Below are 13,764 nucleotides of genomic sequence, written 5' to 3'. Positions count from 1 at the left end.
CTTTTACCTCTCTGAATCTGTTTTCTTACCTGTAAAATGGGAATGATAATCCCAAATTACCCCAGCTGTTGGAGAGCATTAAGTGAGTCTATCTTTTAAAGGCCCCTGGATTAGTGCAAATGGTAGGAGTCCGGATAGCTCTCGTCATCAATGCTGTCAACCAAGGATCTAAGGTAATGCTCGGCTCTCTGCACAAGGCACCCTCAGCCCTTGGACAGGGCCCGCCGGGCAAAGCAATGCCCTGGGTACTCCTGCCCCCCCACCACGTGATGTCAGCTCCATCCCTCTGCCTACCCAGCTGTCAGCTCAGTAAATAATGGAGCAAATGTACCCTTCAGAATCTCAGTTTCCTCACCTGGAAAATGGGATAACAACAGCTACCTCAAAGAGCTTTGTGAGGCTTCAGTGCTAGATGATACATGCAGGAGACCTGGTACTGTCCCCTGTCTGCCCTCTCCTCCTCCTCCTGCTCACCTGGACAATTTCTCCTCCAAAGCTGTGGAATTATCTGAGGTTTTGTCACCCAGCAGAGTGAGGCTGGACTGTGTCCCTGATTTGATTTTTGTTTCACAGCCCTTGTATTTTCTCTTAAGGATGCTAAGAGTAAAACACATGGAAGCTTAGTGGGGTCCTGGTAAGTGTTCACCCCCAAGAGGTGTCAATGAAACACTGAGTGGTTTAAATTTGCTGAAATGTCTCCATCTGGTGGACTCACTGAAATACTACAGAGTTTGAGCCTGTCTCAGAAAAACAATGGGGCGACAGCTGGGGCTGCCCTGCCCTGCTCAGAAACGCTGGTGGCTCCCCATTGTCTACAGGGTAAAGTCCAAAAGCCAAGCATGGAATTCAAGTGCCTCCACAATCAGTCCCCGCCCTACCTATCGGACCTTATCATAGCTCCGACCTGCCCCAGCCAGGCCCAGCTCCTCCCTAGATCCAGAACCTTAGAGCCCATTCCAGCCTTGCACGTGGGCCTGCCCCGTGCCCAAGACTGCCATCTGCCCCTCTCCTCTGCATGTTCCCATGCTAACCCTCCTTCCACGCTCGGCTCTGAGGCCACCTCTTCCCAGAAGCCTCCTGGGCTCTTCAACCCATGCTAGTCTCTTCAACCCATGCTAGACCTCCCACCAACATTTACTGTTGGTCATTTTTATGTGTCAATATTGAATGTTGTATTTTGTTAATGCACTGTTCTCCCATATCCAGCATGATAGATTTAAGTGAATGTAAACCCCATAGACCCAGATCTTCATCTGCCCTCTACTACTTCCAAGCTATGATACTACGGGCTCAACTGTGAAATGGAGGTAATATTAAATAATACTGATCTCACAGGCTTGTTATGAGAATTCAATAAGATAATAGATGCAAAGTGACTGGCACATAGTAAATGCCCAATAAATTGTCACTAGGGTAGTCAGATAAAAGACAGGAAACCCAGGTAAACTTGAATTTCAAATTGACTGTTGTTTAAGTATATCTGTATATCACAAATATTACATGGGGTTTCTGTGTAACCTCTCACAGATAAATAATGCTAAGGATTATTGTTCATTTTGTTAGATGTGCTAATGAAATTGGAGATATATTTGTGTAGTCAATTCTCTCTATGCTCAGATTCTGTATCTGCAAACTCATCTACTTGCTAGAATTTATTTGTAACACCAAAATCACTACCTTGTTTTCATAGTCATCCACAGCTGTGTGCATACACAGAGCTGCAAAAAACTTAAGTGACCCAATATACAGATTCCCAGCTGAGGATGAACAAGGAGACTCTCTGCCTTCTTGTTTCAGCTCTCATAGCATAAATATTAATAAGTATGTTTTTTGAGCACCAGTGTCATGTTTTTTGCATTTTTGTGCTTTTTCTTGGTGATTTAGCTGTTTAAAATGGCCCCCCAGTGGAGTGCTGAAGTGCCTTCTAGTGTTCCCAAGCCAAGAAATGTGCCTATTGGAGAAAACGTGTGTGTTAGAAAAGCGTTGTTTAGGCACGAGTTAGAGCGCTGCTAGCTCTGAGTTCAGTGCTGATGAATCAACAAGTGATATTATATAAGGTGTCTTCAAACAGAAACACATAAAATGAGGTTATGTACTGCGGAGTTGATGAAAATGTTGTAACCAGAGGCTCACAGGAACTGAACCCTGCATTTTCCTGGAAACAATGGTTCAGCATTCACTAAGTCAGTGTTTGCAGTAACTTTATAGAACAGACCTATCTCAAATAATGACAATCAACTACACAGTTGATACATGTATTAATATATGTATAAAAAGGGAGATTAAAGTGTGTATATGGAGAGTGTACAGGAAACAAGGTACCAAAGGTTGAAGGTTGTGACTTATTAAACTATACTCTCTACTTTTACGTATGTTTGTAAATTATCTTAACAAAATGTTTAAATGCACATTGAGGAGAAGATCTTGAGGAAGAACCTCTTATTCAGTAGCTTTTACTTCAGACCCACCGTGAGGGCTCCAGATAATGTCACCTAAGATCCCATTATCAGCAAATCCTAAATCCTTCAATGTCTGGGCTGGGATTTAGAAGACCTGGGCTCCAGTTTCGGCCTCACCTCGGACTTGCTTACCTTTAGCAACTCCCAGCACCTCTGGACCTATTTTCTTTCTTTCTTTTTTTTTTTTTTTCTGTAGAGACAAGAGTCTCCCATTGTTACCCAGGCTGGAGTATAGTGGCACAATCAAAGCTTATTGTAGCCTCCAACTCCTGGGCTCAAGCAATCCTCCTGCCTTGGCCTCCCAAAGTGCTGAGATTACAGCCATGAACCACTGCACCCATTCCTGGACCTATTTTCTTATCAGTGAATAAAGTTGAACTGGACAACCTCTGAATTCCCTTTCATTGTTAAAAACCTCTAATTCTGGGTCAGTCGAGGTGGCTCACTCTTGTAATCCTAGCACTCTGGGAGGCCGAGGCAGGAGGACTGCTTGAGCTCAGGAGTTCAGGCTGGTCTCAGAGTGAGATCCCCGTCTCTACTAAAAATAGAAAAAATTAGCTGGGCATGGTGGTGTGCACCTATGAGTGCACAGCTACTTGGGAGGCTGAGGCAGGAGGATCGCTTGAGCCCAGGAGTTTGAGGTTGTGAGCTAGGCTGATGCCACGGCACTCTAGCCTGGGCAACAGACCAAGACTCTGTCTCAAAAAAAAAAAAAAGAAAACCAAAAAGAAAACCTCTAATTTGGCCGGGCGTGGTGGCTCACGCCTGTAATCCTAGCACTCTGGGAGGCTGAGGCGGGCGGATTGCTCGAGGTCAGGAGTTCGAAACCAGCCTGAGCAAGAGCGAGACCCTGTCTCTACTAAAAATAGAAAGAAATTAATTGACCAACTACAAATATACATACAAAAAAAATTAGCCGGGCATGGTGGCACATGCCTGTAGTCCCAGCTACTCGGGAGGCTGAGGCAGTAGGATCGCTTGAGCCCAGGAGATTGAGGTTGCTGTGAGCTAGGCTGATACCACGGCACTCACTCTAGCCTGGGCAACAAAGTGAGACTCTATCTCTAAAAAAAATTAAAAAAAAAAAAAAAGAAAACCTCTAATTCTATTAATGAAACAAGTATTTCCTAAATTGGCATGTTCTAATACAATATCACAACCTCTCTCCAGCTCTCTTCCCTGCCCAATTGATACCACTATCCTGTAACTCTTGCCGATGTTCTCCCCTCTTTTGTGCCATTCTAACCACGAAGTTTTTTGTTTGTTTGTTTGTTTTGAGTTTTTTTTTTTTTGGTTTTTTTGGAGAGTCTTACTCTGTCGCCTGGCTAAAGTACAGTGGTGCCATCATAGCTCACTGCAGCCTCCAACTCCTGAACTTAAGCAATCCTTTTGTCTCAGCCTCCCAGAGTGCTAGGATTACAGGCATGGACCACCATGCCCAGCCTCATGAAGCTCTTCTGATTTTGATTTATTTAAAGCCTGAACTCCCTAGCCTAGACACGTGATCTCATTCAACCAAGAGCTCACAGTCCAGTTTAAAAGAACCAGGAAACTGGCTGGGCCAGACTACCACAGAACACAAAGGCAAGTCTTCCAAGCAGATATTCCATAGAAGAGGTGATATCCAAGCTGAGACCTAAAGGATGACCAGAAATTACTGCAGCTAATTGAGGCGAGAATTATGTTCCAGGCAGAGGCAACAGCATTCTCAAAAGCCTTCGAACAACAGAAAGTTGAACAGGTCCCCAATTCAAAGTCTGTCATCATACCTAGCGCCATGAATCTTTCCAGCAGTATTTGCCACCCTTCCTTATCACCCATCTTTCCCTTCTGCCCAGTCTGTGCGCTGGAATGCCTGTGATTAATACTTGGTAAGGTATATATTAGACTGCCCACCAAGCCTCTAAAATAACAAGGTCAGGAGAAACTTTTACAATCCCATCGCACTTTTGTTTTGCTCATTTCTCATAATGCTGACGATCCATTTTTCAGTAGAGGAAACTCAGGCTCAGAAAAGTTAAGTCATTCACTGAAGATCACACAGCCAGTGAGGGGTGTAAAGGCCTGCTGTCCTCCACACTGCACAGGGCAGCCAGAGACAGTGGCTCTCGGCCGTGTCTGCGAGAAGAGCATCCTTACAAGTTCTCTGCCTGCTGCAGCCTGTACAAATACTCTGCAGCGACCCCCATTTTACACTGAGAAAGCTGAGGGCAGTCTCCCCGGACAGGGCCATTTAATAAAGTTCGGTCGCCTCAAGCACCCCGTCGCTCCAAAGGCTAAAGATCCTTTAGGTCTCGGGTCCACTACCCACGCGACTATCACACCTGGCAGTTTACTGCATCTCATCTGTAAAACGGGTCTTGCGGGACTGCTGTGAAGATTAAACGAGAACGGCATTTGCACTGAGGCACAGACCAGATAATACCGGCGAAGGCAAAAAGGACGACCGGCCGCCTCCGCCTGAGCCCGCGGCCGACGAGCCTGCGCCGAGAACACGCGCCGCGAGGCCTTGCGCAGGCGCCTGCGCCGAAAACACGCTCCGTCAGGCCTTGCGCAGGCGCACTGCGCCAACACCCGGCGGTCTCCTTCGTGAGCTCTGCGGCTGCGTCCTCGGCTGGCTTTGCGGCCGCACTGCTTGACGGCAGCGATGTCTGCCCCCTGGCCGGCGTTGCTGGGGTAACGGCGAGCGCTTGGGGCCGAGGAAGGTGAGAGACCTGGGCGTGGAGCAGGAGGCGTCCTGCGGCTCGGAGGGCTGCGCCGTATATCCCGGTGGGGGGATTCCGCCGCCAGAGGAGGCCGCGCTCCTCCGAAAGCCTTCCAGGGCGAGGGCGGAAGGGCCAGGGACTTCCCTGCGGTCGCACAGCCGGGCCAGACTGCCGGGTGTCCTGCGCTCGGCCGGGCGTACACTCCTCTGCCCCTTCTCCGCACACCTGTAGCCCTTTGTTCGTTCTGGAGGCACTGAGGCCCTGTCCAGAGCTGGGGCTGGGGAATTCTAGGTACATCCAGCACTCTGCCCGTACGGAGCCTCTGCCTCGAGAGCGGTTGGGCAAGAGGACACCGAGGTACGAAGCAGAGGGCCAAGACAGGGAGTTACGAGTTCGTCTGGCCTGCGACGCTGTGGCTTGGGGGCAGTGGTTTGTGGCAGTTGCAGCTACCTGGCTGAGCACTTTCCACGTGGTAGGCCCTCTGCGAGGGGAGGCGAGGCGCCTGGCACTCAATTACTCCTCTAATCCTCACACCAACCTTCAAAGGCTTGTCGTCTCTTTAAGTCTTATTCTCGGGTTCTAACATGAAAGCTCCCCAGAGGCAGGATTGTTTACCTTATCCCTTTCATCCTTGCCTCCCTGAGCCCAGGAGGTACGCAGGTGGAGCTTCAAACGTGTTTTTTAATTGGGAGGTGAGCTTTGCTGGCTGGGAGGTTTTCAACCAGGCTAGTTTGGCACCTGGGTCAAGAGAGTTGGAAAATTTATGGAGCCAACTGCCCCCTTTTGTTTGCTCTTCAGATAGACGTTGACTGAATACCTAAAAGGTACTAGATTGTCTGCTCAAGGGAGGAATAAGGATCACGACTTGCTTTTGATAGAAAGTAAGTCTAGGTACATAAGCTCTGGAGTCAGGCATGCCCAGGTTTGGGGAAGAAGTTAACAATCCCTTACTGGTGCGCTTAGCCGGTTGGGTTCACTTTCCTCATCTGTGCTACGGAAATAAAAATAGTACTTACCTCAGAGGATTGTTGGGATTGAGTTTCAATAGACCACGCTGTTACCCCTGATGGGCCGCGTGTTGAAATCAGCTGGGTCCACCCCAGAAATTTGAAGCAGTTAATTGCAGGTAAGGTCCGGGCATTAGGATTTAAGGGCGGCTGAGCTTGAGGGTTCCCATTATGTACCACTCCCAGATTAATTTACACATTTCGTACCGCATAGAAATCTCTAAGACATATGCCAGGGACCACATGTTTTGGGGCAAACTGCATGTTATTTAAATCATCATAACTACAGATCATAATGCATGTTAGGTGTTGTTTTTCAATAATTGTAAGATTTTTATTTACAAAAACAAACAACTAATTAAACAATTTAAGTTCTTAGTACTTTTTAAACATATGGTACCGCGTAAAACATTTTCCTCTATGAAGAGGGACCAGACAAAATTTACATAAGGATCTAGATTTGCTCCTTTTTCCATGGGCAACACAAACTCTGCAGGCTCTCGTAGGAAATTTTTTCTTTCCACTCTCTGGAATACACATAGGTTCATGCTGCTTCATATAACCAGGGGAGGGCTGGATGGCTTTGTCTCTGGTTCTGGAAAGCCTTCATTATTGTCCTCCGTTATCTAGTCTCTCGCCACTGATAGCAGAAACTATTTATACTTCATTTTGCTTGTGGATTGAGGATGTTGTACACTCTAAATGAATTGAAAAGTCCACAGTTTATAAGATACAGCACTACTTTTTTTGTCCATTTCTTCGTTTTCCTTAGAATGAAACAACACGAAAGGAATTGATCCGCACGGTCAACGCCTTTCATGTGGGCATTGTATCCCTTGATGCAGGTAGGTTTTACAATATTCTCTCCTGTTTTCTATTTTTATTTTTCCCTGTTGTCGAGACAGAAGTGTCATGGATCGTTGATATCATTCGGACAACCCGCTTGTCTTTTCATGCTACGAGAAGAATATCACCTTTTCTGGAAAATAATTATGTCACCTTTCTTCATTCTTGATGTTTTCATTTGCACATTTGGCAGTAAACCTCTACTCTCCCTAATGGACAAGACAGTGTGTTGATGTCTAAGGTCCATAACAGATGGCGCGCGAAACACGAGAAAACTCGTGAGTGGTACAAAAGGTATTAATCTGCTCTTTTCAGTCATCATTCTCTGCTTAAGAACCTGTATTGACACCAGGTCTAAACCAGCCTTTGCATCCCAAATCTCACTACTGACCCAGTCTTCCCCATGCTTTTTTGTGGGCTTCAGGCACAGCTTCTCTTTTTTGTCTGTGAAATGAAGATTATACAGTCAGCCTTTCTACCCACAGGTTCCAAATCCACAAATTTGAAAGTATTTGGGGGGAAAAATACAGTATAACACCTGTTCATATAGCATTTACAGTGTATTGAGTATTATAAGTAATCTAGAGGTGATGTAAAATATACAGGAGGATGTGGGTAGGTCATTTGCAAATACTATACCTTTTTATATAAGGGACTTAAGCTTTTGCATATTTTGGTATGGGGAGGGAACCAGTCCCCCTGCTCCCCTATAGGTACAAAGGGATGACTGTAGTACCCACGTGTGTAGCAAATGACACAGGCAGTACCTGGCATTTTGTACATACCTATGACGGTTACCTCTTCTGATTAGACTCATATCCCACCTCTTGGGTCATGCCGTTCTGTCATGACAGTGAAGAAACATTTCTTGAATGCCTATTGCAGATACGGAGAAAGGCAAATGCAGTCCTTTCTCCTCTGCTTTGCTTTCCAACTTCAGCACAAGAGAACTCTTCTGTGAACCTAGAGATCATCTGGTTTGTCCTGTTGAATTTGTTTTTTCTTACTTAGAAAGTGAACTCTGCCTTCTGAGAGAGTGCCTTTCAGTCTTTTCCAGAAGCCTCACGCTGATATCTGTGAAACCATTCCTGCAGTAATAGCCTGGGGGATGCCTTTCTTCCTGCTGAATTTTTTAAAATAATAGCTTTATTGAGATGCCATATAATACCATAAAAGCCACCCTTTTAAAATGTACAGTTTAGTGACCACAGTTTAGTGGTCTTAGTATATATTCACAGAATTGTGCAACCATCACCATCTCTGCAGTCTAACATTAAAACATTTTTGAACCCTTCCTTCACCCTTATCTATGAGCGGTCACTCCCTATTTCCCCTTTTCCCCAGGCCCTGGTAACCCCTAATTTATCTGTTTTGCCTATTCTGGACATTTCATATTGGTGGTCTCATATGTGGTCTTTTGTGTCTGGCTTCTTTTCCTTAGCATAATGCTTTCAAGGTTCATTCATGCTGTAGAATATATCAGAACTTCATTCCTTTTATGGCCACATAGTATTCCATTGTATGATTAGACCACATTTTGTTGATCCAGTTATCTATTGATGGACATTTGCATGGTTTCCACCTTTTTGTTATGAATAATACTGCTGTGAACATTCATGCACAAATTTTTCCATGAATGTATGTTTTCTCTTGGATCTATACTTAAGAGTAGAATTGCTGAATCATATTTTAACTTGTATTTGACATTGTGAGTAACGGTTAGACTGTTTTCCAGTCCTATTATTCAATTTGAAGATGAAGAAACGGCTTAGAGAGCTTAAGTGGGTTTTGCAAAGTCCCACAATAATAATGGCAGCTTTGGATGTACGGAAGGTCTACTGTGAGCCAAATTCTTGTGTGTGCAGTCTCGTGAGCAGGGGTGATGCCAGAACCTGGGGCATGAGGTTTTTAACGGGTATTTTGTGGCTGGGACCCTTCCGCCCCTCCCACTTGGGTCAGAGTACACTAGTTGCTGCCATTAAGTGTCACCGCTCAGTTTTACCTTTTTTAGAATGTGACAGCAGCCTAAAAGGGAAAATCGTGAACAAACCAGGCAAATTAAAATACAACTTTTTATTTGTCGAGAGAATTTAATTTGAACTTCTTGAAGTTAACCATTAAATCTTTTTTTAAAATTCCAAATGTAATATATACAAGTCAAATGCTGGACAGAGGTTAAGTTATAAAAGTGAAAAATTTCAGAAAAGTCCAAATTATTCCTAGAAATCTCTAAAAAGGTGCCTCACTGGAGACCAACATCCTACTCCAAAAAAGCTAATCTGGCATTGTTTATTTTCAGTTTTGGAATAAATTGTTATATTTTCAGTTGAGTACCAGATATAATCATTGGCTTGGGTTGAGATGTAAGTCAGCAAGTATGCTGAAAGTCTAGTCAAAATGCCCTTGGAAGAGAATCTCTTAGGTTTCCCATGAACATGCAGTAGAGATGGTTTTGTTATAGAACCTATACAGCAATACGTATGCATAAATATATAATATATACAGTAATGCTCACTATGTTGAGGGACCTTATTTAGAAATTAAATTATTCTAGTGTGTTGCTGCTTGGAACACTTTGTCAATTCTAGGAGGGTTCCAACTTGGTGATTCATCTTGTTTTTCATAGTTATCTTTGTAATTGATTTATCAGTTTCTCTAACTCTTCCTTAGTCTATGTTTTTCAATGTCCTCATTTAATTCTTCAACTTCTTCCTTGAGAATTTGGAAAAAGATATCATAACACATTGGCCAAGGCTTTTAATTTCTTTTTAATGGTCATAAAACCCTTAACACCACTCAACTTCCCTTCTCTCAGCATTGGCCACCTTCTTGTTTCAGGCCCGATGCATCCATTCCTTGATCCTTGATGTGATGCTGGCACTGAGCACAGGTGACACTTAGATGATCTTTTTTTTTGGTCTCTCGTGAAGGCTTGGAGCCACAAAGGCTAAATGTGCGTATGATGTGGCTCCACTCTATCTTCAAGCACCAGATAAATGGTCATTTGAAATGAAGTCCAGACCTAATACTGAGAGAGTAGTGGATTCAGATCTCCCATCTCATTCCAGGGTATCTGCTGATAGAGTGAGAAGTTCTTGCACCCTTTACATGTTATTCCCTCAGGTATGAGTAAGTTTTTCTAAGTTAAAGGTATCTGCTGTGACTGTCTGCATCGCACAAAGTGCTCAACTTTACCTTGTTCAGCCGTTATTGCATTGCAGCTGGTTTTGTTCCCTCCGACCTGCTTTCAGGTGTGCTATATGCTTGTTTTATCGCCTCAGGTTCACTGTAAAGCCCGGAAGGTGGGGGTAATGGCTTCAGCTTCCTTTTCTCCGTCGCAGTGCTGGGTGCCCCGTTGGTAATTCCATAATCACTCAGTAACCTTTCAGCTTCTGTCTTTGAGAAATAGCTGTCACAGGAGTGGACAGATGCTGCCTGTAATTAAAGCAGAACCCAGAGAGAAGGACATGGGCTTTGGAGTTCAACAGACACTGGGTCATCCAGTGTTACCTCTCTTGGGGCCCTTTACAAATCTCTCTAACGTGGATCTAGTTCCTCATTGGTAAGATGGCACTGCGAGTCTCATGGTAATAATGTAGCTGAGACCTGCGTGGTGCTGTGTGCCAGGGATTATTCTAAGCACTTAACTGTAAGTCTGTTTATACCCTTATTTTGGAGGTAAGGAAACTAAAGCACAAACAGATTCAGTAACTTTTGCCCAAAATCACACAGCTAGGAAGGGTGAAGTCAATTCCAGCCCTTGCAGTCTAGCTTTAGAGTCCCTGCTTGAAGCCTCTAGCATTTTGTGGTATGTAGTAGACCTTAACTAACTGCTGCCATCATTATTACTTACTAGTTTACTGTAAAAATTACAAGATGATTGACCCACTATTTAGAATGTTTTTTTGATCCTTTTTTGGAAAATGAAGTACTCTACTCACTAGATTTAATTTGTTGAAGACAGAGTCTTTCTTTGTTTTATTTATATAACCCTAGAACCTAACATTATTAGGATTTCCTGGTAGGTACTCAGTGAATGTCTGTTGGCTGATTGAAACATTAGACATAATCCTGATACACAGAAATCCTATCGTGCTTGCTCCTGGAGACCTAGCATTGTGATTTTGGACATGTCACTAGGCTTCCGTGTTGTTAGCTATAGTAGAAATAATACCACTTCCTGGGGACTACTGTGAGTAGAAATAATACCACTTCCTGGGGACTACTGTGAGGATTAATTGTAGTAAAAGGTGAATGTGATTTGCACCACTCATACAAAATGTTCCTTCTACACTTGTGTCTTTTGGTTTATTGCTTTATAAATATTGTTTTTTCTCCACAGACCACGAAGTTTTCTGAGCCTAGGTATAAACATACTTTTTTGATCAATGTGGTTATTGACTGATTGTTTCTTTCTGTTGTCTACTGTTTAAAGAAAAGTTCCCCCTGAAAAATGGCAGAAGCCGTTTTCCACGCCCCAAAAAGGAAAAGAAGAGTGTATGAGAATTATGAGTCTCCATGGCCGATCCCTTTTGATCAGGACCAAAGTCCTAGGAAAGAATTCAGAATATTCCATGCCGAAATGATTAACAACAATGTGATTGTGAAGAATGCAGAGGACATCGAACAGCTCTATGGGAAAGTAAGTGCAGGCAGCCGTGGTGTGGTTACTTTCTAACAACCCTGAGCAAGCAGTCCTCCTCCCTTCTTCCCATGCCATCCATCCACTCCAAAGGGTCTTTCCTTGTAGTTTGGTCCAGTGTAAGGACAGTACGATTTAAGTCAAGTGACCCAGAGCCATACATTGTGAGGGTAATGAAATGACACATGGAGCGAGCACCCCCAGCTACAAACCTATGTTTCAGACATGAAGTAGGGGCAATGGGTTGACCTTTTTTGTCTTTGAGTTATCAAAGCAATGCATGTTCATTGTAAAAATGATAGTATTTATGGAAATGTAATAAGTAAAAAGTGAAAATTCCCACCCACTCCCTTTCCACTCCCAGAGGTAACCTCAGAGTGGCATATTGTTCTAGCTCATGAACCAGTCAGATGAGACTTTGGAATGTAGCTCCTTATCTGTTCTCTCTCCTGGTTGGGGACCTCTTCTTAAATGAGGAAAAGTTCTAGTCTTTACTGGTTTTCAGCAATGATAGCTTTGGTTAAGACTGGGAGCTTTTTATTTTTTTGTGATTTTTCCATAGTCTGTTCATTGCTGGGGGCATTTTTTAAAACAGCTTTATTGAGGTATAATTTACAAGCATAAAATTTACCCATTGTAAGTGTACAATTCAGTGATTGTCATAAATTTATAGAGTTGTGCAACCCTCACCACAATCCAGTTTTAGAACATTCCCTTTACCACAGAAAGTCCCCTTGTGTTTATTGCACTTAATCCCCACTCCCAGCCCAAGGCAGCTGCTCATCGGTTTCATGTCTCTACAAATGTGCCTTCTCTAGACATTTTATAGAAAAGTAGGAGGCACTGACCCTAGCGGGGTGGGAGTCTGAGTAGGCCAACGGCACGTCTCCCCACGGCTTAGCAGCGAGGCTTTCATTCACAGTATGAAACGTTAAGCAGGAGGCTTAATAAAATGCTGTACACATTATTTACTCTAATTGTTAAATCTGAGTGGGGGTAAAGGGTGTTTGATTTCAGTTTTCTGTGTGTTTAAATATTTTATAATTAAAGGGAGAGACATATATGTTGTCTTTGGCATCAGCAGGAATAAGAGGAATACTTCAATTCTGGAGTACCGAGGAATCCAAGAAGCGCTTTGTGCCTGGTGGGCATAGCTCCAGCTTGCAGGCAGCCGCTCCTGAACCCCCCGCGATGAGGCAGCTCGGCCCCTGCATGCCCTCTGTCTGTGAGGCCTAGACTGAAATCATTAGTTAGGGGATAAATGAGGTGTGCTAAAAACTTAGTAGTGCTCTAAAAACAATCAAAGAAATGATATGCTTAGAATGTCATTAGTAATTGTTATATAAAAACAGAAAATGAAAAGTGGGGTGAACCTTTTGTGAACCTAAATAGTTATAGTCAGCCCTCTGTGTCTGTGGGTTCCACATCCATAGATTCAACCAACCATAGGACAGAAATATTCAGGGGAAAATAATTGTGTCTGTACCAAACACCTACAGGCTTTTTTTTTCTTGTCCCTATTCTTTAAACAATACAGTATAAGAACTATTTCTATAACATTTACATTGGATTAGGCATTAAAAGTAATCTAGAGATGATTTAAAGTATATGAGAGGATATGCAAAAACTATCCTATTTTATATCAAGAACTTGAATATCCATGGATTTGGGCATCTATGGGAGGTTCTAGAACCAATCCTCTTTGGAAACCGCTAAACAACTATAGATTTTACCTTAGCTAAAAAATTGGTAACTAAATGTGAACTTTCTTTTCTCTCTTCCTGGAAGGGTTATTTTGGAAAAGGTATTCTTTCAAGAAGCCGTCCAAACTTCACAATTTCAGATCCTAAACTGGTTGCTAAATGGAAAGGTAAACTTGTACATCATTTGGTTCATATTCTTTCATTTTTAATCTTATACCTCAGTAAGATTCTAGAGAACTAATGTATATGCCGGCAATTCTGCCCAAAATAGCAGCAAGGGTAATTCGAGTCAAAAGCAGAAGGGTTCTTACGATTGGTGAAAATGTGTTTTATTTCTAGAATTATCAAAAGTGTTTTTCATTGCAATGTGGTAGATATTGGTAACTGAGTACTTGTTTGCCT

At 43.3% G+C, this 13,764-nt stretch overlaps 1 protein-coding gene across 10 annotated transcripts in view; it reads left to right on the top strand.

Moving 5' to 3' along the window:
- Nucleotides 1-5,047: 5,047 nt before the first annotated feature.
- Nucleotides 5,048-13,764, top strand: part of TSEN2 (tRNA splicing endonuclease subunit 2) — a 44,169-nt gene continuing 35,452 nt past the window's right edge. For 6 of the 10 annotated variants that reach the window (XR_001159376.2, XR_012914018.1, XM_075996318.1 and 3 more), the window contains exons 1-4: nt 5,048-5,164; nt 6,944-7,016; nt 11,453-11,659; nt 13,448-13,529. Coding sequence is in view for 8 of the 10 variants with exons in the window: in XM_075996318.1 (XP_075852433.1) it covers nt 11,471-11,659; nt 13,448-13,529 (271 nt within the window). In the remaining 2 variants the exon portion in view is untranslated. The other 4 variants (XM_075996316.1, XM_075996317.1, XM_012785277.3 and 1 more) reach the window with 4 other exon arrangements.

Source organism: Microcebus murinus, chromosome 21, assembly GCF_040939455.1.
Source record: "Microcebus murinus isolate Inina chromosome 21, M.murinus_Inina_mat1.0, whole genome shotgun sequence".
Taxonomy (NCBI): Eukaryota; Metazoa; Chordata; class Mammalia; order Primates; family Cheirogaleidae; genus Microcebus; species Microcebus murinus.
This window is presented reverse-complemented; position numbering and strand designations above follow the sequence as displayed.